General features: G+C 41.9%; 1 protein-coding gene, 1 long non-coding RNA gene and 1 pseudogene across 2 annotated transcripts; all 3 read right to left on the minus strand.

Annotated features, from left to right (window-relative positions):
* Positions 1-307: 307 nt before the first annotated feature.
* On the minus strand, positions 308-7,455 carry LOC112942359. The gene is made up of 3 exons (XR_003248372.1): positions 7,398-7,455; positions 3,311-3,443; positions 308-350 (listed from the first exon to the last, which is right to left on the minus strand). It is a non-coding gene; the product is annotated as an uncharacterized LOC112942359 (long non-coding RNA).
* Positions 4,730-6,793, minus strand: KCNA5 (potassium voltage-gated channel subfamily A member 5). Its single transcript, XM_026033260.1, has one exon. The coding sequence runs from the start codon at positions 6,737-6,739 to the stop codon at positions 4,850-4,852; it is 1,890 nt and encodes a 629-aa protein (XP_025889045.1). The 5' UTR covers positions 6,740-6,793; the 3' UTR covers positions 4,730-4,849.
* A 10,445-nt stretch (positions 7,456-17,900) lies between the features above and the next one.
* Positions 17,901-26,416, minus strand: LOC112942357 (annotated as a pseudogene).
* Between the last annotated feature and the right edge of the window lie 1,137 nt (positions 26,417-27,553).

A 27,553-nucleotide genomic window follows, 5' to 3' on the forward strand; every position in this document is an offset into this window, starting at 1 on the left:
GCTCTTTAAAGCTCTCCCTTCCTTACTGCTGAAATACAGCAACAGTCTGCCAGCAGGTTCTCATCTACTTTCATTATTGGTCATGACATGTTGCTGAAATGCCTAAACAAATCTCGTTCTTCACTACAGTGAAGAAGCACTGCTGCAGTTTTAACAGTTTCCATGTTTTGCCTTGGAACGGACCACACTGACATGTTTTAAAGGAATAAAGCTGTTTGTACCATACACATAATGATGGAAGTAAAGAAAGAGACATCATACTCCTTACCTAATTTGAGGCAAACAGCAACACACAGAGAAGGGAAGCTTCTTCAGAGCAGTGCTCAATGTATGGCAAGCCAATAGCCCCTCTTCACCACCACCACCAAGGCAACAGCCAGAGGGAACCATGTTTACAGCACAAGGAGCCAAAAAAAAGCCAGGCAAAGTGTCATTTTCCTTTGATACAGTGCAAATAAAAAGAGCACAAAAAAGAGAGATTTATTCATGCAGCTCGAAACAACTGTCCCTCTCTGCTCAGTGACCCCACCAGATGGGTCACCTTGCACAGAGGCTTACAGTCCATGCCCGCAGAGCTCCCAAGAGCCCTAATTCCACTGCTATGAGGGTGGGAGAAGAGCAGAAAGGAAATTATGGGTACAGGTTTGCTCCCTTACTTCCCACCTTCTCTCCTTTCCGTGGCCCTTCACTTCAGATTTGCCATCAGCTAAGCCCACTCATGGTTGTGCCTCATCCTAGCTAACTCCCTCTGAAAAATGCACAATCCTCTATTCCACAATTTTTCCTTTTACCTTGTCTGTGTATAGGAGAAGATTATTGTAGCATAGTTTATAAAGTACTTGGAGATGAATAGTGTTATATAACTGGTAGTTACTGCCTTTTCATTTTTAGCATGATGGATAACTACAATGTGAATGCAGTCTTCCCTTGAGGCCTGGCAGTGCAAAATAAACTCAGTGACCCAAAAGAATATTCAGCTCAGCTTTCCTAAGGAGGAAGATATGGTCCATTAGTAGGTAGCTGCTGGAAAGTGCAGTTACATTTTTATTCAGGCCAAAGCTGCAATTCTTTGCAAACTGCTGCAGACACTACCATTACGCGCTCGGAATGGGTCATACCGGGAAGGCAGTCCTCATGCCGTAATAGCATTCTTTTGGCTAAAAGAATCTGGTGCTCTGATTCCAGTGTCTTGCAGCACCACTTATTTTTAGGCTCACAAAACATTTCAGGCACCTAACTGTTTCCACCAAAATCCAGTGGGAACTGATGGGTCTAAATTTTCAATAGGGCACATAGTTCATCTTTAAGTACCACTCTCAACAATGCATCTAAAACACATGCTGAATGACACTTCACTTCAGGATGTGCTGAAGCTCTAAGTACAAGCTAAATGCTTTGCTGAACTGTGATCTAACCATGTTTCTGGTCCTATCACTCAGTGTCTGGCAGCAAATTCATTAGAAAGCAAATCCTTTACTGTCTTATAAGACAACAGAAATTATGAATCCTTGTAGAGAAGTTGTAAAAGCTGAGTTCAAACTGCACTTGACAGCTATAAGAAAGCCAAGCCAAACAAATGTATTTAATCATATTTTGAGAATAATTATTTTCTTTCTATTGCAAAGAAGTTATTTGTTTATTATGGAAAAAAAATGTTCAAATGAAAGGCTGGCGAATGATTTGACAAGCTTAAATACAAGCCTGTGGAGATAATGGGGTATTTTGCTCTCACAGACTTGGACCTTGATTGAACAGAGATCTCATTCTTCCTGCTCGGACAAATCCTCACCCCAGCTTCAGCAAAGTGCTAACAGAGCTGAACTTTGGAACTGACTTTTGCCAGCTGGTTGCAGTGGAAGGTTAAGGGCCTCCAGAACCTCTCAAGACCTAGTTTTGCAGTATGTCTGCAAATACAGAGTAAAGTTCAACAAGCAGATATAACAATTCAACAGTTCACTGACAGTGAAAACGGAAGATTTCCTGGCTCCACTGCTTGCTCGCCTCCCTGCACCACAGACCTTTTCCTACCATCATCCTTCCACTAGCTCTTACACTTGCTTTCTGTGAGACAATTATTCAACCCACTAACATGACAAAAAAATCTCTACTTTGTTGTTGTTGTTGGGTTAGCTTTTCTGCCGGATTAATGAGCTCAAGCACCTCTTGAAGCGGAAGTCAGTACCTGCATGAGTACTTACACAGGGACAGACCAATCCAGGGTAAGCAACAGAAAGAAACAGAAGACTGAAAGGGAAAGAGATCAAGTAGACCTCCCCCCTTCCATTCCCAATGGGTCTTTAAGATCAGCTCCACCCACTCTCCATAAGCCTCAACTTCTCTCTCCTATGTTAGTTTTACGCCAGTGTTACTCCACTAGTTGCAATAATTACTACGACATATCATTTTCTTTGTGTTAATATTCAGAGGCCCTGGCCACATACAGGTTTCCACTGTTATGTTTCCTGCTCTGAAGCACTGACAGTCTAATTCAGCACACTGCACAGCTGGGAGAGTAATAAGTGATCAGGAGGTGATCAGGATAGGTCAAGAAGGGGAAAAGTAAAAGTTACACGAACACAGGCAAAGCTAGGCTCTGCAAGCCTGGCTGAATCATTTGGGACTGATTCAGCTGTTAGATGGCTTTAATCAGCTAAAGTCAATTAAACTAAATTGCCTGATTTAAAAAAAAAAAAAGTCACTCTAATTCTATCAGTCTGGATTTCTAGATCTGCACAATGCACTATTTCTTTACTTCATTTTACATTTATCCTCACAAAATGGCTAATTCTGCGCTTCATCTTGAGGCAAAATCTCCCCTTAAACCAAAGAGGAGATCTAGAGGGCTGCAAGACTTGTTCGTTAGTCCAGTTGTGATTTTTCAGCATATTACGACATTAATACCCATCTAAATAAGAAAAAAGTAGCCATGAAAACCAACATCTACAATTAACGTGAAGAATTCTGCATTGTTGTCCACGCAAGCTTTAAACTGAGCTCTGTGTGACCATTCTTCTCTGTATGATGCATAAAAAATCTACTTGCCCAGTACTTACTATGATGTTTTACTGAATAGTAAAGAAAAATATCTTTCATTCTTCCATTATTATTATTGAAAGTCATGGTAAAAGACCGGTAACCAGGATCTGTGTCTGGGCTATAGAATACAGGAGAATTTTGCAAAGCTGATTTAAAATTACTACAGTGCATATATATCTCATATTTTGTCTATATTTCATTTCATACCTTGCATAAATTATAATCATGGCCTACTGTTTACTTAAGGATATTAGAAAAATAGATAAAAACAAACCTTGAGTGCTGATAGACAAGACCACTTTCTAGCAGATCATTCTTGCTGTGCCACAGTACTTGGTAAAGGCAGGAAATAACCTTCGTCAACACAAGGGAAGTTTGAGGAAAACAAAAAATGAGAGAGAGATGTCCTTTGGGAAAAAAAAAAAAAAAAGGATAATACATCTTTTTCGTTTTTTAGAAGCAACTTTGTGTTACTCTTGATTTGGAATCTGCACAGTTCTGTGTTATCATGATGATTTGCCATTTATCTTTTTGGAACATTTTAACTGTAAAATCCACAGCAATGAAAAGATTTGGCTTGGGAATAAAAGAAAATAAAGACATGCAACGATGAGAGGTGATATTTTCCATGTCAGTAAAAGATATAACCCACAGCAGAGCATGTTAAGACTCTTAAAAGTGTCATCCGTTCCCAGACTACGATAATTAAAAACAGTGAACTGTGTAAACAAATAGCATGATTTCAAAGAGGTGTATAATACATATGCCAAAGCAATCTGAACTGTACAACAACAGAAATTGCAGATATTGAACTCATAATTAGCTTTCAGATTATATCTATTCACCCCCTGATTTTTTTTTTTTTTAATCTGTGGTGCACTTGGATCAAAATTAGTGATGTAAGACAAGAAACTTTTTCTTTCAGTCTCAAAAATTTACTGAAACTGTTTTCAAAACTGTAAATTTGAAAAAAGAAAAAAAAATTAAAAGTTGCACATACTTTTCTCAGAGAGAAACCACTGGACGGAATTATTTAAAAATTTTGAAACAGTAGCATCATAAAATTATTTTAACATAAGTATACTTACAATATTTAATACTTTAATATTTAATAATTTAATTCAATAAGTATATTTACAATATTTAATAATTTAAGGCTCACAAGAAACTAACATCTCATTGACAACTAAGGTTTTCTTCCATAAGGTTAAAAGCACCAAATTCACTTCACATACTAAATAACCAGATCTGTACTGATCACAAGTGGAAAATTCTGGAAGTGCTTATAGGCTAATGCTTCTAGTGTTCTAGTGAAGTCCTATTTCACAAGGATAAGAAATCCCCTTTCACACATAAATAGTTATACAAATATAAAATATTTTGGAATAATTTCAGTTTGAAACTACAGTACAAAAATCTCAATCTCGCCCCCCTCCCCCCCCGCTTAAGTCCATTCACTCTCCACACATGCCCCCAGCTCTTTAATACTAAATTTGGAGCAAATAAAATGGTTATGACTCATTTAAAATAAACCATTTCTAAAATAAATTACTACAAATTAGGTTTGTATTGTTATAATTTACCCACTCTTGCATCATGGAGTGTTGATTATTATTAGTCTATTTTAAAAATAGGTGACCCTTTGTGTCATGGAAAAAGAATATAAAAACATTTATTCCTGAAGGTCTGCTCAGGAAAGTTATCAATTTATAAAATATAGCCTGATTTAAAATGGTGGTACTAAAGAATAATATTAGTTTTAAGGTTTGACACCAGCAAATACTTCTGCATGTCTCAACTTATTCTCCTTTCTTTACAAGTCTGTTTCTCTATTAGCATCCAAACAGAAAGTATAGAGAGATTTTCTGAGATCTACATTACTTTTAGCTTTGATACTCGTTTTCTCTAACGAATTTGTACCATTGTTGAACCCCTCACTGTTTTCCAAGTGCACAACAGATTTGTTCAATGAGTTTTTACTGGATCTTCTTTTTGCATCTCCCCCAGCTGTGCTACTCTGAGCACTGTTGTGTTCATCCTTGAGAACAGCTTGCTCTTCATGATCAGTTTCACGGTGGTAGAAGTAGTTGAAGTTGGATACAATGACAGGGACAGGTAGGGCGATGGTGAGCACGCCAGCAATGGCACACAAAGAACCTACAATCTTGCCCCCCACAGTGACAGGTCGCATGTCTCCATAGCCTACAGTGGTCATGGTCACTACTGCCCACCAAAAAGCATCAGGGATGCTGGAGAAATGAGACTCAGGGTCATCAGCCTCAGCAAAATAGACAGCACTGGAGAAGAGGATCACCCCAATGAAGAGGAAGAAGATGAGGAGGCCCAGTTCCCTCATGCTGGCTTTCAAAGTCTGTCCCAAGATCTGCAGTCCCTTGGAGTGCCTGGAGAGCTTGAAGATCCTGAAAACTCTGACAAGACGAATGACTCTAAGGATGGCCAAGGACATGGCTTGCTGCTGGCCACTCCCTCCATTGCTACTGCTAGTCCCTGGCTGCTGCTGCTCATGCGCAAGCTCAGTCCCCAGGGTAATGAAGTAGGGGATAATTGCAACAATGTCAATAATGTTCATGATATTGCGGGAAAACTCAGGCTTGCTGGGGCAGGCGAAGAAGCGAACAAGTAATTCAAAGGTAAACCAGATCACACAGGTGGTCTCAATGATGAAGAAGGGGTCAGAGAGGCTGCTGGGTGACTGCACAGGTGGGGAGTCGCCGAGTGTGCCATTCAAGCCTCCATTTTGTGGAGGCAAGGGCATGGGCATCTCCCTCTCGTCCCTGAATTCTGGCAGGGTCTCCAGACAGAAGGTGATGATGGAAATGAGGATCACCAACACAGAGACAATGGCAATGGCCCGGGCTGAGCTGGAGCTCTCAGGGTACTCAAAGATGAGCCAGACCTGGCGCTGGAACTCATTGCAGGGCAGGGGCTTCTCCTCCTCCTTGATGAAGCCCTCATCCTCCCGAAAACGCTCCATGGCCTCCTCACCCAGTTGGTAGAAGCGGATCTCATCAGCAAATACATCAATGGAGACGTTGACAGGCCGTCGGAGCTTGCCCCCAGACTGGTAGAAGTAAAGGATCCCATCAAAGCTCGGCCGGTTCCGGTCAAAGAAGTACTCATTGCGAAGTGGGTCAAAGTAATGCATGCGCTTATCCGGGTCACCCAGAAGCGTGTCAGGGAACTGGTTGAGGGTACCTAGCTGTGTCTCAAAGCGCAGCCCCGAGATGTTGATCAGCACCCGCTGGTGATGCATGGCGCCCCGGCTCACAATTCTCTCCTCCTCTTGCTCCTCGTTCTCCTCCTCCTCTCCGGCCGCCGCCATGGCCATGCCCAGACGATGTCCACCTTCCTCCGGGGAGCCCATCTCGGCCGCGCCGGGGCACAGGCCGCGCGATGGCTGCCGCGGAGCGGGAGGAGGTGGCGGGATACCGCGCAGCGCCCGCCCGTCGGGGCCGTCTCCGCGAGGAGCGGACGGTGGCCGCTGCCGCTCCTCGTCGGCCGCCGGCGGCGAGGCGCCCTCCTTGCTGTCGCTCAGGCGCGATGCGGCGGCGCTGGCGATGCGGAGCAGGTCGCCGCGGCGGCGAATCCGGGTGCTGCTGCCGCCGCCGCCGGCCACAGCATCCTCGCCGGCCGCGATGGCTGTGGCGCCGCCGTTCTCCAGAGTCACCAGCGCGATCTCCATGGGCAGCGGGAGCGACAGCAGAAGGCGGCGGAGGGCATGCTGCGCTGCGCTGCCCTGCGTGCGCTCCCCGCCCCGCTGTCGCGAGCACCTCGCGCCGGGCGGGCGCCCTCCCCGGCGCGGCGCGTCCCGAGCCGCCTCCGCGCTCGGCGCACGGCGACGCGCGGCCGAGCGGAGCGCACGGGAGCCGCGCGAAGACCCGGATATGGACGCGCGAGCATTTATTAGCGTTTGACGTCAAGGAGGATCCCGGCTCTTCCGCGCCCCCGCTGACAGCAAGCCCGAAATCCCCCGCCTCCGTTCTCCTACCAGGCTGAGGCATCCCGCCCCCCGGACGACCCTCGCAAAGGCTCCGCGCAAACACTCTCTGGGTAGCGGAGCTCCCGTGAGCACCCAGCGCCCCAGCCCGCCAGGAGAGCCTCAGTGCATCCTCAGAGGTGCCGCGGTGGGATTGCGCCAGGAAGAGGGGCGGCCAAAGCCCCGCTGCGATGCACGGTGGCGATGCCGGGTGGGGCACAGGCATCTCTGCGGATGTGCACTGCCACTACCACTCTGCCTTCCCCCCATCCCGCCCCGCAGTCGGGGATCACTGCGTGGCCCCACGCATGGTTAGACGGAATGGGAGGATGCAGGGAGAACTCTGGAGATAACCCCCACTTACCGTTAGTGATAATGAGCCTTAATCGGTGCGGTGCAAGCTCTGGGAATTCAGTGAGCCTCTGCGTTCCTCCTCCACTGCGCCACACAATCGGAAGAAAGAAAGGGTTGGGGTGAGGAGAGGAAGTTTCCTTTCCTTTGTTTTTCTTGCATGCTTGTGATTTTGTTACACCTTCAAAAGAAGCTTCTGAAGACAGGGAAAGAATGTGAAATATGCCCGAAGATATTAAAAACACTGCCAAACTACTCTCCATAATTATATACATATATACTTACGGGGATATCATCATAAGGGAGGGTTTCCCCAGTAATAGAATCATAGAATGCTTAAGGTTGGAAGGGACCTCAGAGGTCATCTAGCCCAACCACCCTGCGCACACATGGTTACCTAGAACACGTGGCACAGGTCTCCATCCAAGCGGATTTTGAAAATCTCCAGAGAAGGAGACTCCAGAACCTCTCTTGGCAGCCTGTTCCAGGGCTCTGTCACCCTCACTGTTAAGAAATTTTTTCTTCAGTTCCTGTGGAACTTCCGATGCTTCAGTTTTTGGCCGTTTCTTCTAGTCTTATTGCTGGCCACCACTGAAAAGAGGCCGACCCCATCCACCTCACTCCCTCCCTTGAGGTATTTATACACTTATATTCTGTAATTTCTCTCTGAGAGCTGAGCATAGAACTGCTGGCTTGTTATGCAGTTATGCAGGTGAATACAGGATCCATTTTACTCACATGAGCAATTCCGAGATGCAAAATTCCAAGTGTATTTTCTAAAGAAGCCCTTTAAAAGCAACGAACATCTGATTTACAAGAACAGTTATTTATCAGGGTAATATATCATACCTGCAAAATGTAGTATAAATATTCTGAGGGACTGGTAAACGCTATAACAGTAAACATGGACACCTATGCCCTCCAACCAATAGCAGCTGCTCTGTTATCAGTGCATCTCAGGGATAATAACCTGAGGAAGACCTTGCATGCTAGAAAATTATTTTCTCTTTTTTTTTCCAGGTTTGTCAGCTGTTCTGAGGTAAGATACTTTCTCTCGAAACCTTTCATTGAATAATCATTAATTTCAAGAGGAAACTTCTCTAGATATGTCCACACTCCTGGAGGTAATGCCAGTCCAGAATTAATAAATTTCACGCCAGGAACTCTGGTGTCCTATCAAGCACTCTGTACTCAGTTAGAGCCTACTCACTGAGCATTTACTCTTTCGTAGTTCAGATATGCAACTGTGCTCTAATTTGCACATTAATATAACCAATAACAGAACACTAAATATGCTAACATCTGTGTCTGCTCCCTCATTTCTGTTTTCTTTTCTTTTTTCTTTTATTCAAGCTCCTCTTCCTGCACATACACCCTTACACATACACCCTTACACATACACCCTTACACCCATCCTCATCATTCCTTCAACAACAAGGGGAGAGAGGCCACATTATGTTATAACCTGTAGCAGCCTTTGTTGGATGTCTGGAAGAGAAAACTTTAGCAGCCCTTGTTGGATGCCCGAAAGAGATGATGCTGAATTCAAATTCTGCTTTGATAAAGAAAGATTTTTAGCTTACTTTCTCAGTGTCATAGGGCAGTGAATGGCTCCGTGGCTGGTATCATTGACACAACTTCTGTTTCTTTGGCAACAGGAAGCCTTACATGGCACCAGACATGATAGCATCCATCTTTCTTAAAGGGGAAAGAGAGCTCTGGATCTTGAGTAGCTAACTTCATCGAGAAGGCTTAAACTAGATTTGAGGGGGGAGGGGGATGTCATCGGGGAAGCAGGTGATAAGGTATGCAATGGCTTCTCGTCTCACTAGCAGCAGCCTAATTCCATAGCCTGTGAAGAGTGTCCTAAGTCTGGAGAGGATAAATGGCAAAATATGAGAACTTCTGAAGGCTCACATAGTCAAGTTATAACTGCCTCCGCTAGAATGAGAGGCACATTAGGAGCCCAACTAAAATGCCTCTGTGTAAACGCATGCAGCATGGGGAGTAAACAAAGGGAATTGGAGATGCATGTGCGATTACAGGGCCTTGATCTCATTACAATTACTGAAACGTGGTGGGACAGCACTCAGGACTGGAATGTACTCATGGATGGCTTTAGGCTTTTCAGGAGGTACAGGCCAGGAAGGTGAGGTGGCGAAATTGCTCTTCATGTGAGAGCAGCTGGAATGTGTGGAGCTCTGCCTAAAGGAGGATGAAGAGCAAGTTCAGAGCCTGTCGGTAAGGACAAAAGGGCAGGTCAACAGGGTGACAGTGCCATGGGAGTTTACTACAGGCGTCATTTCCGGAAAGAGGGAGTGCACTAGCAGCTGCGAGAAATCTCACAATCACAAGCCTTGGTCCTTAGTGGGAACTTCAACCATCCTGATATCTGCTGGGATAACCACACAGCTAGGAACAGACAGTCCAGGAAGTTCCTGCAGAACAATGAAGATAAATTCTGGATCCAGGTGGTTGATGAGCTAATAAGGGAAGAGAAGCTGCTAGATCTGATAACTAACAAACAGAGAAAGTCTAGTGGGAAATGGGAGGGTTAGGGGATGCCTTGGCTGCAGTGACCATGAGATGCTGGAATTCATGATCCTGTGTGGAGGAAGTTGGGCAAGAAGTGAGATTGCAACCCTGCACTTTAGGAAAGCTAACTGTGACCTCTTCAGGGAGCTCCTTGGAGGAATCATCTCGATCTGGCCCCTGGAAGGAAAGGGAGTCTAGGAGAGCTGGCTAACTTTCAAACACCACTTTCTTCAAGCTTATGATTTGTGCATTCCTACAAGAAAGAAGTCGAGCAAGGGAGGCAGGAGACCTGCGTGCTTGGGCAAGAAGCTGTTGGGTAAATTTAATAAGGAAAAGAGCACATACATAATGTAGAAGAAGGGCCAGGCCACATGGCAAGAATAGAGGAAAACTGTAAGAGAATGCAGGGATGCAATGAGAAAGGCCAAGACCCGTCTGGAATTAGAGTTGGCAAGAGATGTCAGTGACAACAGGAAGGGCTTCTATAATTACATTAGCAGTAAGAGGAAGACTAGGGAAAATGCTAGCCCACTAGCATGAATGGGGAGGGTGACTTGGTGACAGAAGATGCAGAGAAGGCAGAGTTACTAAATGCTTTCATTCTTTCTGTCTTTACCACTGAAGTCCAGTACTACAGAGCTTAGATATGAGAGAAATAATAGAGGGTCGCTGGTCAAGGAGGACTGGGTTAGGGATTATTTAGGCAATCTGGATGCACATACGATCTATTTGCCCAGATGGGATGCACGCAGGAGTGCTGAGGGAACTGGTGGGGGTTATTGTTCAGCCACTCTCCATTATCAGAGCCACTCTCCATCAGAGGTCATGGAGAACAAGGAAAGTGCTGGAGGACGGGAAGAAAGCCAACGTCACTGCTTCAAAAAGGGCAAGAGGGAGGAAATGGGAAACTACAGGCTGGTCAGCCCAACCTCCATGCCTGGTAAGGTGATGGAGCGGCTCATCCTGGGGACCATCTCCAGGCATGTGAAGGAGAAGGAGGTGACCAGGAATAGTCAGCACAGATTCACCAAGGGGAAGTCATGTTTGACAAACCTGATAGCCTTCTATGGTGAGTTGACAGGCTGGCTGGAAGATGAGAAAGCCATGGATGTTGTGGATGTTTGCTTGACTTCAGCAAAGCTTTCTACACCGCCTCCCATAATATCCTTATAGGAAAGCTCCAGAAGTAAGGGTTGTATGAGTGGACAGTCAGCTGGATTGAGAATTGCCTGGATGGAAGAGCTCATAGGGTGGTGATAAATGGGGCCTAGTCTAGTGGAGGACTGTGGCCATTAGTGTGCCCCAGGGGTCAGTACCAGGCCCAGTGCCGTTCAACTTATCAATGACGAGGCAACAGAGTGCACTCTCAGCCAGTTTGCGGACTTACTCCATTCCAGAGGGTTGTGCTGTCATTCAGAGGGTCCTAGACAGGTTGGAGAGTTGGGCAGAGCGGAACCTTATGAGGTTCAACACGGACAAATGAAGGGTCCTGCACCTGGGGAGAAGTAATCCCAGGCATCCGTACAGATTAGGGGTTGACCTACTGGAAAGCAGCTCCGTGAAGAGGGATTTGTGAGTCCTGGTTGACAAGTTAACCATGAGTCAGCGGTGTGCCCTTGTGGCCAGGAAGGTCAATGGGATCCTGGTCTGCATGAGGAGGAGTGTTCCCAGAAGATCGAAGGAGGTGATCCTGCCCCTCTCCTCATCTCTGGTGAGGCCACACGTGGAGTACTGGGGGCATTTCTGGGCACTCCAGTAGAAGAGGGCCATGGAACTTTTGGAGAGAGTCCAGCATAAGTGACAAAGATGATTAAGGGACTCGAGCATCTATTGTATGAGTAAAGACTAAGTGAGCTGGGCTTGTTTGCCTGAGAGAAGACTGAGGAGATCTGATTAATATGAATAAGTACCTGAGGGGAGAATGTAGGGAGGATGGAGCCAAACCTTTCTTGGTGGTGCTCAGTGATGGACAAGGGGTAATGCGTACAAGTTGAAATACAGGCAGTTCCATCTCCGTGTGAGGAAGAACTTCTTTACTGTGAGGGTGACAGGGCCCTGGAACAGGCTGCCCAGATAGGTTGTTCTCTGGAGGTCTTCCAAACCCACCTAGCTGCGACACTGTGTCACGTTCTGTAGGTGTCCCTTCTTGAGAAGGGGTGTTGGACTAGATGATCGCTAGAGGTCTCTTCCAATCTTAACCATTCTGTGATTCTGCGAATCTGCAGGCAGATGGTATTGTGCTAAATCGCTAAGGTAAGGACTCACAGTCTTGTCAGTGAACATCTTACCAAAAGCCTGATGAGAATAGTATGTATTTGATGTAGCAGTAAATATTTGATGTTCCAGTAAAATGCAGGTACACTGTAAAACAGTAGAAAACTACCTCATCTGCAGCTCTAACAACACTGAGAAATTATGACAATATCTCTCTATAAGTGTGTGGAAGAGAATAGAGAAAGAAGACTCAAGAACAAGTAGGAGGGTGATATTAGAGAGGAAAAAAACTTCTCCAAGCAGGAAAGTTCAAAGTGTAATTGTTATGTGGCATCTCTGCTTTTCTGAGTGGGGTAAAATGGATGTGAACACTTTCATGAAGAGCGGTGCTACCCACAGAAAACTAATATATTGGAAAGAAAGGAGAGCACTCACAATAGCGTGACATAGCAAGTGTTACAATGCACTACTAATATTTTAAGTAGAAGCTCCCTTGGGTCCCACTTTTATCCAAATACATCAGTTGTTTTACAGTCATGATGTCTGTTGTCATATCCTCTCAAAGAGGTGTTTATTTGTTTGTTTTTCCTGAGGTGTTTTTGTTTGTTTTAAAGCATCAGTGATGCCTTATCCTCTAATCTCCTGGGTTTTTGGAAATGTGGGGAGGGCTGGACAGGAGTCTAGTAAATCAGACTGCTCTAGCTTCTTAATGAGCATCAAGATGCTGCCTGAATTTGAATTTTCTGAGTTTCCTTATTTTACTAACAAGTGTCTGTGTGAGGCTCACACAAGACTAGTACTTTGAAGAAGAGTAAATTCTATCTAAACTAAGGAGTCTCTATCCTTCTATGAAGGCAGATCTGCACCCACAACACAATGAACAACCTCTCTACCAGGAGGAAAGAAGCACCATACCTTCATGCTCCTTGCAATAGCATGTCAGAGACATGAATAATACAGCCTGATGCTGAGAAGTGTAAAATCATGTCCACCACATGTGAAACTTCTGCAGCTCCTTTCCATCTTCTGCTCCCTCAGCAGCAGCCTACCTATGCTGCATTTCCAGCATTGTATGGTGGCCTCTCTCAGCACTAAGTTACCAATACAAATGCAATTGGCTGATCTAGGCCATCATGAGCTGATAAGCAGCACACAGTGGATAATGTTGTGCAGCAGAGGTGGTGATGGTATGTGTGGCTGCCGTTCAGTGGGGCACACTCCCACACACCAAACCATGACCTTCTTACCAAATACACATTACCTATACACATCCTATGCACTTGCATCATATTGGTATCTCCAATGTCATGCAAGTCTGCAGAGATTTTGTATTCATCTACCCGTACTTGTGCACATTACATGTGCTGTGGTATACTCGACTAAGGACACCTTGAGGACATCTCATCTTTTTACACATAATCCCTACTGTGCCTATCCAGTCACTGACAGCTGCTGTAGAATTGCAGCACCACAAAACTAAACATATGAGGCTGAGATGTGGAGAGGCACACCAGCCTCTAGGGACTTGGTCTACTCCTCAGTGATATTGAGACTGGAAGATTGTGGGGATGGAGATCCCATGAATGTACATCCTGGAAGTCTATGTGTCATGCCTCTCCATCTTCTCCACACACTGGCAAAACAGCATCCCCACTTTGGCAGAGGATGGAGAAGTCATTTGAATCCAAAATAAACCTGAAGGGGTTAAAGGCAAATCTGTTCCCCTTCCACATTGTTAATTCCCCAGCAGCCTGATCCTATATTGTGATGATTCAGGCCAGAGCGTGATCAAGCAAGAAAGTCTGCCGCAGTCCCTCAGGGAGACCCTGGAGCAAAGACTCTTATTTCCTGTTCAGGAGGATTAAGTGCAAGGCCATTGACAAATCACAGTAAACATCTGGATATGAGCACTCCATCTATTAAGGCCTAATCCATGAAGTGATTCATTAATGAATTCAGCAAATTCACACTGTTCTATTTATACTTTTGGCTTATCTATTTTAATGTTTGGTTTGGAGGTGTTTTAACATCTGTATCAACAGATTTTTGTTTATTTTATGTAACAATCATCCACTGCATTCTGGTTTTGCTTTAATTAATTGTTTAGAGTCATTCTGCCTTTTAAAATCTGAGCCATATTTTCTGAAAGTACCCACGAAAATCCAAATAGTCAAATCCAACTATGTTCCAGTATTTTATATGGCTTTGCAATTATAAGCCTAAATTCCTTTGGAAACTTCTCATCACACACTGCTAGGGAAAAAAATAATGCTTGATTTTATTTACTGTATTTTTTTATTTAAAATAAAATTCTCTCTCGTGTCTCTTAAAAGAGAAAATGAGTATTAAGTAAATGTTCTGGCTTATTTAAAAGTAATTTCAGCAAAATATCCATAACTAACACTGACTTTAACAGTAGCAAAAATGCTGAGCACTATTAGAAATCAAGCCTATTCATTCAAATAGATTACTCATATTATGCATATTATGTATCACACCCTGTGACTGCAAAGACAGACAAGGCATAATGACCCATATTTTATAAGGGTGATGCTTTCACACAACTGTGTCTCTAAAAGTCTTCCACTGAGTTTGACAAACACAGCTATTCCTTTCATACAAACCAGGCCATGCCTCCATGCCTCTGTTTTCTGTTTTCTTTTTTTTTTTTTTTTTTTTTTTTTTTAATGCAGCTGTTTCACCTTGTTGCCAGTAAAATCTGAAGGCTTTGTCATTGATATTGGTGGGATCAGCATTTGGCCTAGAGGTTTTTGTAAATCCAGACGCCACAGGGTATTTTCAATTCACTCAAAGCTTTGGTCTCTGCCAAATAGCATGAATCATCCGATACCACAGTTTATCATTCCCAGCCCTTTTGACTTACAGTACATTACTGTGATGAAATCTGTAATTCTGGGAGAGGAAATCTTAAATCTTAAAGCGGAAATCTCATTCTATGTCTTTTCCCTTTCTCATTCCTCCTCAGAGCACTTACCTCAAATACTCGTTTTTTTGTTCTTTACACATCAGGAAGCCCCAAGCAGACAATAGAACTCTGTAAATTAGAAATGAAGACGAAGGATTCAAGATAATGCAGAGTCACTTAGCTGTACTTGTGCAATTTTATCATCACTGTTGATACAAGCAGTTCCGTAAATGGATTTTTTTTTTGCATTGGATACTGTTGCTGCAGTTGTGCTTTATATGAATATCTATCTATGTATTTGCATACATAGCAGGATGTCTGAGTCAAGCTTAATGTCTCCTTATCACTCAGGTGAAAATAGTTCCTTTTCATCCTATGCACACTGAAGTCAAAGCAAAAAGCTCCTAGCAATTCAGAAGTGCAAGATCAGGCTATTACCCCAGGCTTAAAGGAACAGGGACAAGAATGGATAGTTGAGGATTATATGACTAGGACAAATAGTAATTGTCATATGATTTAGGTCACCAATCACTGACCATAAGTTGTAAAGTGACAATCTGAAACTTTCATATTTCATCAAAAGCTGTGCGGCCAGTCGTCACCCAGACCCCGTTGCAGTTACCTCTTTCTTACACAGATACAAATTTGGCCAGATGAGCTACTTAAAATAAGCTAGTTGTCATAGCTACAAATTTCGGTAAAAAGATTTACAAAGATGTTCAGTAATCTCAATGATATTTCCCATTCAGTTCTGTTTTTTAAGCTGTCTTGAATTATGAACCAACCAATGACAATCAAAATACTTGAGTATCACTCTGGTATAAAATTACTAGTGAAGCTCTTGAAATTTTTAACTATACACTGAGAAAGCTTGTATGAGGGGAAATTCAGATCAGAATCTGTTTAGGTTCATCTCACATATAGGAAAACAAACTGAAATCATTACATTTGCTTTTTAGCATAGACAATTTAGCCAGCTGCAGGAAGAGCTATGGTCTACCATAAAATGGGGGCAAGGAGCAAATGCGTTGATGAATTAAGCATCAGAAGAACCTAAATGAATCATTAAGTAGCTAAAAGTAATAAAACAGCTTTACTTGGACTATGTGTACAATGCTGGAAAGGCCTTGGGGCCTAAATGTGAGTACAGTGTTTTTGATACACAGCAGATTCTTTTCACACCTCACCAAACAAAGAGAAAGAATTAAGGATTCACCCAGGTGTTTATTGTTCAAAGTTCTAAAAATAGTAGTTTTCTGGTATGCAAAAGCTGCATAGCTTTTGTGCTTTAAAAAGCTACATTATTTAGTAAGTAGGGTGGAGAAATGCTTGCTAGGAAGAAAAAAACAGCTAGCAGAGAGATGTAAAGGTAGCTGTACATCGCTTTCCATGTTAACTAGTGATTTTTTTTAAGCCCTATAAATCAGTGGAATGACATTTATAATGTATTACTGTGGTAGTATAAACAAATCCTTTCTGTATGTGTTTTGAGAGGAGGAGGGCAAGTTAAGGAGGAGTTTCTCTTAGTATGTACTATCTGTGTATATAGTAGCTAAGGATAGGTACAGCATATGCATTCAGTGATGCACAAGTTGCATTTATTTTGCATAGGTATTTAATTCCAAATTGGTGTAAAGCACTTTAGCACTTTTTTTTTTTTGTAAACACAATTTTCTAGGTACAGACTAATATGTCTAATATGTAATCCTTTCCAGAGGAGTACAATCTATTTACATTTGAGGTAAATTTTTCTAACTCAGTCTAGGAGCAAAAAGATGCCAATAATTGATTTAATGAAGTCAAAACAGCTAGGCAGCTTTACTCTAGTTACAGAGCTGACTCAATTAATTTGCTGGCTCAATTAATTTTGTATTATTATAAGTACAATTCAGTGATGCGGGTGATATTTTTATGGTGGTGTGAATCTTTTTTTTACTTTTAATGATGGACTAAAATAATAAAATAAAATAAAAATAATTACAAAATGGAGAAAGAAGTTATGAATGAAGAACCTTAGTCCATTCTGGTTATTCAAAAATGTGACATCTCTAAACAATAATTACAAGATCATCATGTATAAAATCTCTCTCTCTGGTGATATCAGAGGAATCAGAGACAAATAAGTATTCCAGAAAATGGTTTACGATGACTGTCACTACATGCTTACAGTGAAAATGCTTGAATAACAACACCAAAGACCAGTGATGTCTTCTCTTTACTTTCTGACGGTGAAAGAATAAAGGCAAATTTTCATATACAATATCAAATTTCCATCTTATTTACATTGAAGAGAAATCACCAGGCCTATATAGCTGTAACTCACTCTGATCCTGATAAGAGCATCTTTAATAGCAAAGATTGCGATGCAGCCACCAGGAGAGTGCATCCTATGGTTTCAGTGTGTTCCTGGCTTCTCCTGTTAGCTGGTCGCCACTCTCAGGCTGGAGGCATTTGTACCTTCCTGATTAAGGAAGATAAACTAGTTTAGGAATAGGAATGAAACAAACCCTTTGCAGTCTAAGATATGAGCCAAGAAGTCATGGTGGGATGTTAGACCTTGCAAACTTAGCTGGCAGAGGGGCAAGAGGGGATCCTTTTAGGCCAATTTCACAAAGCCTGCTATGTTAATGATTATTTGACCTGGATTTTTATCAGCATCAAATAAGGAAGCTCCTCAATAACCTAATCTATGTTTTTACGTATTTCCTTTTTTCTCCCTAATTTGAAATACTTCAATGTACCCAAGAGTCTGCACATACAGCTCTCCCACACCCTAACTAAATACATTTTCTTCACACAGTCAGCAGAGAATGTGCAACTTGCTCTTCTCTTTGGTTTTCTTCAGGTTAGCTTTTTCTGCATTCCCCTAATGTAAATTTGAGAGTGGAAGTGTAGCAAGAGAGTGCTAAGTCTGAGAATGTAGAGGAAGACTGCAATATTGAAGCTGTCAGGGAACAGATATTCTGTGAAGATGTAGTAGGAAGAATGCATGGCATTGTCTACAAACTGGTGCTGAAAGAGGAGGTGGAAAGAAGCAGACAGATCATGTATCCTACATAAGTCATATAAGACTCACCATTTAGCCCAACATGCTCCTACTAATCATGCCCTCCATCCAGATACCTGCATTCCTAGAAAAACTTGTGTTTCGAGCCCAACAGTGTGTGGCATAATATGGAAGGATAGCACATTGAATCTTGCTGACTCCTACAAGGAGCAGATAGGGAGTTCAAACTCTGCCATGTAAGAAAAGACTGTGGTCCTTGGATCCCTTCTCTACCACTGTCCAGTAATTCTGTTTTGGAGTATGGAAAATAAATATGTGAGATTCCTTTTCTCAGATGGCAATCAGATTATGCCCCTATCTGCTATGATTGCTATCTTAGCTTATAGAAAGGAACTATAGATGTTACTTCAGTTGAACTTGCCTCAATCTCTTGATTAATGAGTTCTACATACTGAGAATATGTTATATAGAACTGATATCCTGTTCTATGTTTTATATATCTATTGATTTTGTGCTGCTGCTTCTTATTCTGATTTTACTATTCAGGATAAATAAGAGCCTTGTATCCATGGCTTTTTATATCTACTTTAATTTTGGAAAAAACACAGAGTGGAATCAAGATGAGGGAAAGAAGATCGAAGGGCATTCTCCACATACTCTCCACAAACTCATGCATTTATTTTCTTTAACTTCTCTCTGTTTGCCTGCAGCTATACATGCTCCTCCTTTTTGAAGAAACAGAAGGAAAGCTGCCTGGTTTTCTGCCCTTCCAACAATTCCAAGCTCTATCAAGCTATTGCCCAATACCTTGAAATCAAGGTGTTCCAGAGAAGAAAAGACTAATGCGTACAACAGAAGAGGGAAAAGTCTAATTTTATTTTTTCTCTCTTTTTTTTTCAAATATGAAAACAGAAAGTGTTAACCCTCCATGAACGGGAGAAAAATAGAAAGCAAGGTCATCATAACCAAGAAGTGAAAGTGCAGAGAGAATTTGAATTGACATGGAATTGATTACCATCTGCCTGATGGATAGATAATGCTTCCATGACAGGTAATGCTGCATCTGTGATCCCAGGCTTGCCAGGGTATAATATGCATGAAGATGTGTATGAAGGAGTTCAACATCCCCCTAAAAAAGGCTGAAGAGTGAAGAATTCAGGATGAACAAGACACACAAACCCTTCAAGCTTGCCTTACAATGAAGTGACATGCATAGCGATAATGCAATCAAAATACATCATGTCACCCATTTATGTAAACCTTTAGTCTCTGCTTAGGAAGTATTTCATACTCTCCCTGTTCTCTCCAGTGTTATGTGTATCTTATTTTCAAAGAACTTCAAAGGCAGAGGAGAGAATTATTGAACTGGCCTAAGAAGGTGTCAAGGCCATTTAGCCAAAGCGACTGGTAACCCATCTTTTTCTCTAAAACGTGCCTATAATGACTTAGCGCTCTATCAGCTTTGCATGCTTCTGTGCAGAAAGAAGAACCAGTCTGGAAAAACTAGAAAGAAAAATAAGCTGGATACAGTCAGATCAAGAAAAGTACAGTAAGAATCAGGCCGTGGGACCTGGTCCTGCTGAATGGTAAATAAAAGTCTGGGTGAGGTACAAAGAGACCTTGTTTATGATACTGTTGTTTCTGTTTGGACAGGGAACGGCTGGCACATTCTTGTTCTGGATGTGTCATTGAATATGGCAGTATAAATAGCCCCAGGGACTGTGCAGATGGTATCGAACAAATCTCAGAGTGTGTTTTTCACACCTTTGGAAATAGGTGAGATTCCTGCCCATCAGTCATCCTGCACTGTTTAGATTATCTCCAAAGCACAGGAAAAACTAAAACACACAGTGTCCACAGAAATTTGCCTTGTTCCCCTGGCACGTATTTGACCCCTGGCCACCAGTTGAACAGCATTGTGCCATGGTAATATACATGTAGGAAAGTCGCTTGTTCTTTTTTCTGGTTCAGAATAAAGAAAATCTGAAAGAAATCAGACAAAGTTTTGAGCTGATATGTTCATACAACAGAGATATTACAGAAGGTGAAAAGAATAGTTAATGGTGATTCTGGATCTCCCCAACCTCATTTCCTCTGCTATTGAATAAAAAAAGGAGGGTGTTGAACGCAGTGACAATAGGTCTAGATGGGCTCCACATGCTAATTTGCTCTCAAGAAATGTATTTCCCTAGTTAGCTCAAGCAAATATTTGAAAAAGAACAGAGCACCTATATAAAGGTTCTGCCTTCACGTGGTTTTTTGATTTCACATAGTATACAAACATTTTACCCACATCTTGGGAGTAATCTGTGGCAGAAGAAATACCAGGACACATGTATTTTTGCAGTGCCTTTAGTGCGTAACTAACTGGTATCAAATATTCAGATGAGCAGTGAGCTCCTGTCTGGAAGCAGATATTCCATCAACCTTAATCAACTAGTAACTAAGATTTTGGTAGAGGTCTGCCAACAGCTAAGGTATTTATTTTCCCTTGGGGACTGTGGTTTTAAAGGATTGTCCACCTACAGAAAGGGTGCTGAGGAGAAGAGCATTTATACAGTCACTAGATTTGAGACTGACAGATTGGACATATAGATTCAGGAATTTTGTTAGTTTGCTTGGAAAAAAAAAAAAAGCATTCGAGGAATCCTATCAATATGAGATCCAGTGGCAGTGCTGGATTCTTGCAGGCATAAAGTCTCTGTGCTCTGTACTCTGAAGCTGTGCCCTCTTCTGACAGTGTCAGCTGCCACGACAGAGCAGAACACAAACAGGCAGAGCAGAACAGCAACCAAATCAACCCAGAATATTAGCTTTTGACACTCTGCCCTTTCATGATGAGTGAGTGATTTATTTCAGAGTGCCAATTCTGTTAAGGAGAAGAACTTCTGCTTGTCTTATCCAGTAGCTCTAGGACTTCGGTGAAGAACCACCAACACACTCTTGCCATCTGCTGGGCAGTACGAAGAAACACTGTTAGATATCAAGGCTCAGTTTCACTGCCTTGGATTCTTTATCACCCCTCCATGCAGTATGTGAAAGCAGTCCACCAGGGATCAACAGATTAAGATGAAAGCTAAGATGGGCCTTTAATGGTTGTTGCTCTAACCAGAGTGGGCAGTTCTCCTCCTGTGCAAATCAGACTTGATTTGGGAAGAGGAGAAGCATACAGCTTTGGCTGGTTAGATCACTTTTTTATTAAGTTGTTTGTTCTTTAACTAGACAAACTGATCTGTTTCATAATAGGTTCTAGCCTTATGGCAAGTACTTGGAAAGCTGAAATGCTAATATCCATGCTTTAATTTGTTTGAATTCTCATTTTATCTGGAGGTAAAATTGTTCCAAATTCAGATGGAGAGAAAAAATCACAAAATGATTTTTTTTTGAAAAAAAAAGTGATATTGAAAACAAAAAGTCATATTTTGAAAAGGATGATGGGACCTAAATCCTCCCGCAATGGCCAAAGAAAAAAGAGTTTTAGCCAAATCCTCCAATTCACAGATTTATGTCATGCAAATTGCTATTTACCAGCAAAACAATCTGCATACACAGAAATGGAGCAGGATCTAAAGCAAAATTTGAACAGAACTGTACCTCATTCCTAGTTCATCTTGGCTGTAATCCACTGGCTGGTACAGATTAATGCAGTTATAATAAAGTTACCATAAACCGAAACAGAAGAAAAGCAATAGGAATCCATTTTCTGTTCAACACCAACTGTTCCAAAAAGATTTACATATTAAAGATAAAGGCTACATGGTCTTAATCAAGGATTCATTAACTTAAAATACATGCAATTTTTATGTGGCTGAGAAAAAATGTAAAACCTGAAAGTACTTCATGTCCTTGGAATCGGAAAATGAATATTCAGTATGGTCATGATTGTAACACTTTATGTGATTACTGGATTGCTCAAAAATGCAATGTAGGACCAGAGAATTCTAGACTGCAGGGTATCTCCGAAAATAGTGTTTTCATGTGTAAACTTCTCACTGCTTGTTTTGTTTGGTTGCGTTTTCCCGTTAACTAAAAAGACCAAGTAACCAGTATAACTGAACAAGTATGCAAATCAATTTTCATACCTGTCATCAGATCTATTGGCATTACAATCTGGTTTAACTAAAGAATAGTGCCATAAACTTAATTGACAAATTTATTAACATCAAGATGTCTATCAAACCTATTCAGCCCTTCCTATTTGAAGGCTCTTCAGTGGTGTACATGAAATAAGTCACAGATTCTGATCTGAGAACATTGTAGAAATGATCACACATTAAATATTAGCAGAAAGCAATGCCATCAACACTCATGGAAGCTGCAATGTTCTTGATACTCTTGGAGAAGATTGTGCAAATCTGGAAAAGAAGTTCCCTCATTTCCAAAGATGATCCCCTTATCTGCTTGGTCTTAGGCAAAATAAGAAGTCCTCTGTATGCTCTGTGACTACCTGTGAGATTCTAACTTTTAAGCTTGCTCCCTAAGCACCTTTTGACTCTTAATTTTACGAGCAAGAGAAACATTGAGAACAGAGAGGAACTGAGGTATGCATTAGTAACAAGTTCAAAGTTCATCACTTTGAAAAGGGTTAGTACTGCCTCTCTTGAGGCAAAATGAAGATATGTCCAGATCGGTTGTCCCTCCCTCCGTTAGATTTCATCAGCAAAGCTGTTGAAAATACTCTGGTTTTCAAACACTTCCCAGATATTAACTGCAAGGGGATAATCCAGTCTGCTAAATTCATAAAACATATAAATTAATAATGTCACAAAGTGAGGTTGCAAGTAAACAGCAGACCTTTCAGCTTCAGCAGCTGCCCTAATTGCATGAGGCATGGCCCCAGGGTCACAACAGAAAGGTAGAAGGCAAAGAGAAGGATGGCTGGAAGTGGAGAGTAGACCAGGGGCATGGGTCTGTCCTTGAATCTAAATACCAAAACATATAGATAAACTTGTCATGTCTTGGATGGCAGATGTATTTCATTCCATATTCCTCCCATATATCCTCTGGCAGTAAACAGATATTTTGCACATTTCGTTTACAAAGGAGATATTTTGCACATTTCATTTACAAAGGAGATTCATTGTTTTTCATGGGACTGCATGTACTAGCCGCTCCTAAAACTCTTTGACACTACACTAGAGCTGGGGCTGTAGGACCTAGCAGAGTCTCCTGAGTGGCAGCCTTTGGCAGCACTGTAGTGCACAGACTTTTCCTGTCACAAGCTACACTGCTCATGACAGGCTGCAATAGTGTCCCCCACAGGAGAAAAGAAATAGCTCAGGACAAGTTCAGCAGGGAAGCATAAAACAGACAGGCCAGTGTGAGAGTCTGTGAGAGCTCAAGCTCAAGTGTGGTAATACATCACTTCAGCCAGAGGCTACTTCCTCTTTATGCCATAATGCACAGGCCATCAGAAATTCTCCATACCTTTCTTTTTATATCTATTCATATAGTTGGCTCCCTTGAAAGCATATAGTTTAACTGGAAAATGACTAAACACATGTCTCTCTCTTAAAACTGCTCTTCAGCCCTTCAGGAAAGGGATGGTCAACTGAATTTCTCTCCTGCCACATCTCCCAGATCCTAGGAGAAAAGCATCTTAGTTCCAAGTCACACATTTTTCTCCTATTCCCAGTGGTCATGGCTCCGCTAAATTCTATCAAAATCTTCTTTCACTTCCTGCTGTGCAATTCCAAGACCTAGATTCCTTCTCACTCTGGACCTCACAAAAGATCTCTATTGAAAATCAGTCCTTGGCTCCCTTGTGTATTACAAGGCACATACACTAACTCTGTTTTCTCATACTATGTTCTTTACATGTTACTTTTCAGTGAGCCTCAGGCTTTTCTGAAGATGCGATTCTTGTTCACACAACTCAATCCCATTCCTTCTAAACCTTTGTATCTTTTACTATTCATGCTATGGTCTCTCTGTCAAGAGCTCTTTGATATTCCCTTTCTGAATTTGACAGCCTGTCAAAAATCCTGAATCCTAATTTAGACTCTCTTCTGAAATTCAAGTCCTGAAATATTTACAACCTACACACATGCCCCTATGTCCTTCCCCAACAGGGTCACAGGCCTGCCATTCCAGCTTCATGCCAATTTGTGGTATGCCCTTATATTTAGCTCTGGAGATGCCACCAGACTCTGGTAAAATGGAACCACAGAAACTCTAGCTATTGAAGTTCTGGTGTCTCCTAACTGAAAAGAAAAAAACCTTCAGACACTGAGCAGTGGCTTCTGTCAGTATTTCATTAGATATCAGATCTTACTTGTATCTGTATGAGTTTAAAACTCAAAATACTAACTCTTCGTTCTACTAAGTTTTCCCATGATGCATCAATATACATCTAAAAAAAAATGATTGTTTACAATATTTCAGGTTTGACAGGCAGTCCTGAGTATGTCTTGCTGGTCAATCTGTTGGTCAGCTGGTTAGCCTGAGACAGCAGGTTGCAAGTGTTCCCCAGTATGGACAGGGAAATCTCCCACCCCTTCAATCCTTACTATGATCCTGTGGAATTTTGCTCATACAAGTTTCACGACTTAAAGGAAGTTCATGATCATGGGGAAGAAAAGGTGAAAATCTGCCAAGCAAAAAGATGTGCACTCATATGTGCATGCGAGGATCAATTTCCTTTTAAGTTTATCCTTGTAATCACATTATTGATATATACATTCCAGTTTATGGTACCTACCACCACTTTGAAGGACTCAGTTGTAGCATTCCTGAGTTTTCTGCGAAGTTGGAGCCATTACAGTCCCTGGAAAGAAATAAAAATGAGCATTCATAGTGCAACTGCACTTATCCTAGTTTTGACTGAGTTCTGAGAAAGGGGGCTTCTTAGATAAAAGCTCATGACTACAGCTAATGAAAAACAAGACACTATGTTCTATGTAGAAACTAAAATTCTGGACCAGGATTAGAGTCATGATTAAAAGAAGAGAAAAATAATCCTCCTGTGAAGATTAGCTTTCTTTTTATAACTTGTACTTTTCAGATTTCAAAATCTTGTTGATGTTTCATTACTAGGAATATTCTGACTAGCTGCACTCAAAATACCAGGGCCAGGAGTTCTGTGGGAAGATCAATTGAGTGATAGCCCAGAATGGTACCAACACAACATTCACGGTGGGACAGACAGCAGGTGTCATAATGGTATTTTCATGAAGTTATGAAGCTATGTCATTTACTTGGTTTTCTGATACCCTGTTTATATATGAGATATGTTTTGTTTAGCTAGTATATATATAACATAATATATTGCAATACAGTATAATTGTCTTATATAATTTGGTACTCCTTGTCCTCCCTTCTTCTTAGCAGGCAGACTTTTTCAATGACATTTAGAAGGGACAAAATTCACATAGAAAGCTCCCTGATGCAGTTGCTGACAACATTGTGTTGGTCTTTCTATTAGAAAATACACAGGGCAAGGATACTCTCAGTTTATTTTATCCCTAGTACTGACAAAAATATGCCTTCTCTTCTGACTTCCCTCTGACTGCCAAGGGGAGGTGAATGCCCACATGTGCTTTGGATCATTGAGTCCTGTCGACAAAAACAGTGGCTTGTGAATAATAGGGAAGTGAAAGCACTAGCCAAGTACAGGGTCCTTTATCTTGGTACAAGTGTTAAAGGTGCCTTACTAGTGTAAGCAGCTTTTTAACCCACAGACCACATACTTCTGCTGGAATTACTGCCAGCTGTTCTGCTAGAATTGCATATGTCTGCTAGAAACATTTAAAGACTGACTCTACTGACCAGATATGTTTTGCAAATCCAAAACAAAACTCTTATAGCTAACATGTTTGACTGTATCGTGATTATCTACAGATTTTCTTTGTTGAAATGCAACAAAATTTGGCTATGTGGCTATACCCACTGATATCTCTGTCTGCTAATCCGCCCCCAGCCTGACAGGCAGCTGTACACAGAGCAGTTACACTGGCATGAGCATAAAAACACATATTTCTCCTCTGCATTCAAAATACTTTTTGATCTGTTTCTCTGGTGTATGCCTTAAGAACCTCACTGCAAACACCCCTCATAGGCACCCTGGCACAGAGATGTACAGATGTGTAATCTGGGTAGAATCTGCCAGCAGAGGGATTAGTCAATGATTATCAACTGGCTCGGAGTCAATCCAGCCAGGATTTCAGATGGTTACATACACTCAGACATTTCACACACATACCACTTTAATCGACTTACTTTGCTTCCCAAATCACAAGCTTAAAACTCAAGTGAGAGAGAAAAGTGAAGATAGCAGAAACAAACTTACCCCACAAGTATAGCTAGCTTTGCTTCTCCCTTTCTCCAGGTGCGTCCACAGAAGACATCCAATCCTCCTGTCACTCAGGGTACATGCAGCAGATAGTAAGTCAAGAAATTGCAAGAATGTGTACTGTTAAGCATACAGTTTTCTTCACCTCAAGTGAAGTCAGTACATCATCAGCTGGGTCTCACACAGACATGATCCATCTTCACTCCTTTTCAGCATGATTCAGGGTGCCCCCAGGGAACCACAAGTCACTGAAAGTTGTAGGCACCATACAGTTGAATGCAATTTCTCGACTTTGTTGGAGCTGAGGTTACATCACACTCCCCTCTCCCGCCCTCCTCTCTTCACATGATTTACCAGATTAAGAAACTGGAAAAAGAAGGAGAATGAATGCTGACCAGTAGCACCGAGCTACTGACCTCTAGCCTTATGTGTGGGAGCAGCATTTTTTCTGCAGATTTCTTCACGACATACCAGGGTGGCTCTTCAAATGGTATAAAGATGAAGAATCATGCCTGGACAGGGCCCTAGAAAACAGTCTATTTGAAACACTCCTTCAGGGCTGTCATTTTGCCTTTGGTATGCTCAAATTTTAATAAGTCAAAGCTAGAGAATGAGAGTGGAGAATGCTGGCAACACCCACCACTCACTCAGAGAAGGCAGAGATACCTCAGCTGAAACCGCCCCCTTACATTCAGCCTCAACCCCTTAGGGAGTAACATTTACCGTTTTTAAAGACATGGGAAATTTCTGGGAGGAGTTTAATAGTGATGCTGTCCGTGACCTCCAGTGACCATATCAGGGAACTATACAGAGAGCCATAGGCTCAAGTCAGTAGTTTCAATATATGGGATTCCATGCTGTGTGTATGTATCTGGTCAGCTACACCTTCTTAGTCTTGACACACGAAGAGACAATGCAACTAGGGTCCTTCTTAGGCAACTGAGGTGTACCTGCACTTGCAATGTTGTCTCCTTATTTTCCCAGTGAACACTGTTTATTAGAAGAAGTCTAAAAAAGAATTAGCATCATACCTTGTACCACTTTGTTGTGTCTGTGGTCAAGCGCATAACAAACCCTTTTGAAAGAGAATTAGATATTGTATGTGTTGATAGTTTTTGGTAAAACGTATTGTTCCTTTGATTCTCCTGGATAACTAGTACCTGTGAAAGTATAAGAGGAGATAAAGATACATCCTTG

The sequence above is a fragment of the Nothoprocta perdicaria genome, unplaced genomic scaffold (genome assembly GCF_003342845.1).
Source record: "Nothoprocta perdicaria isolate Ctin4 unplaced genomic scaffold, notPer1 scaffold_126, whole genome shotgun sequence".
NCBI classification, from domain to species: Eukaryota; Metazoa; Chordata; class Aves; order Tinamiformes; family Tinamidae; genus Nothoprocta; species Nothoprocta perdicaria.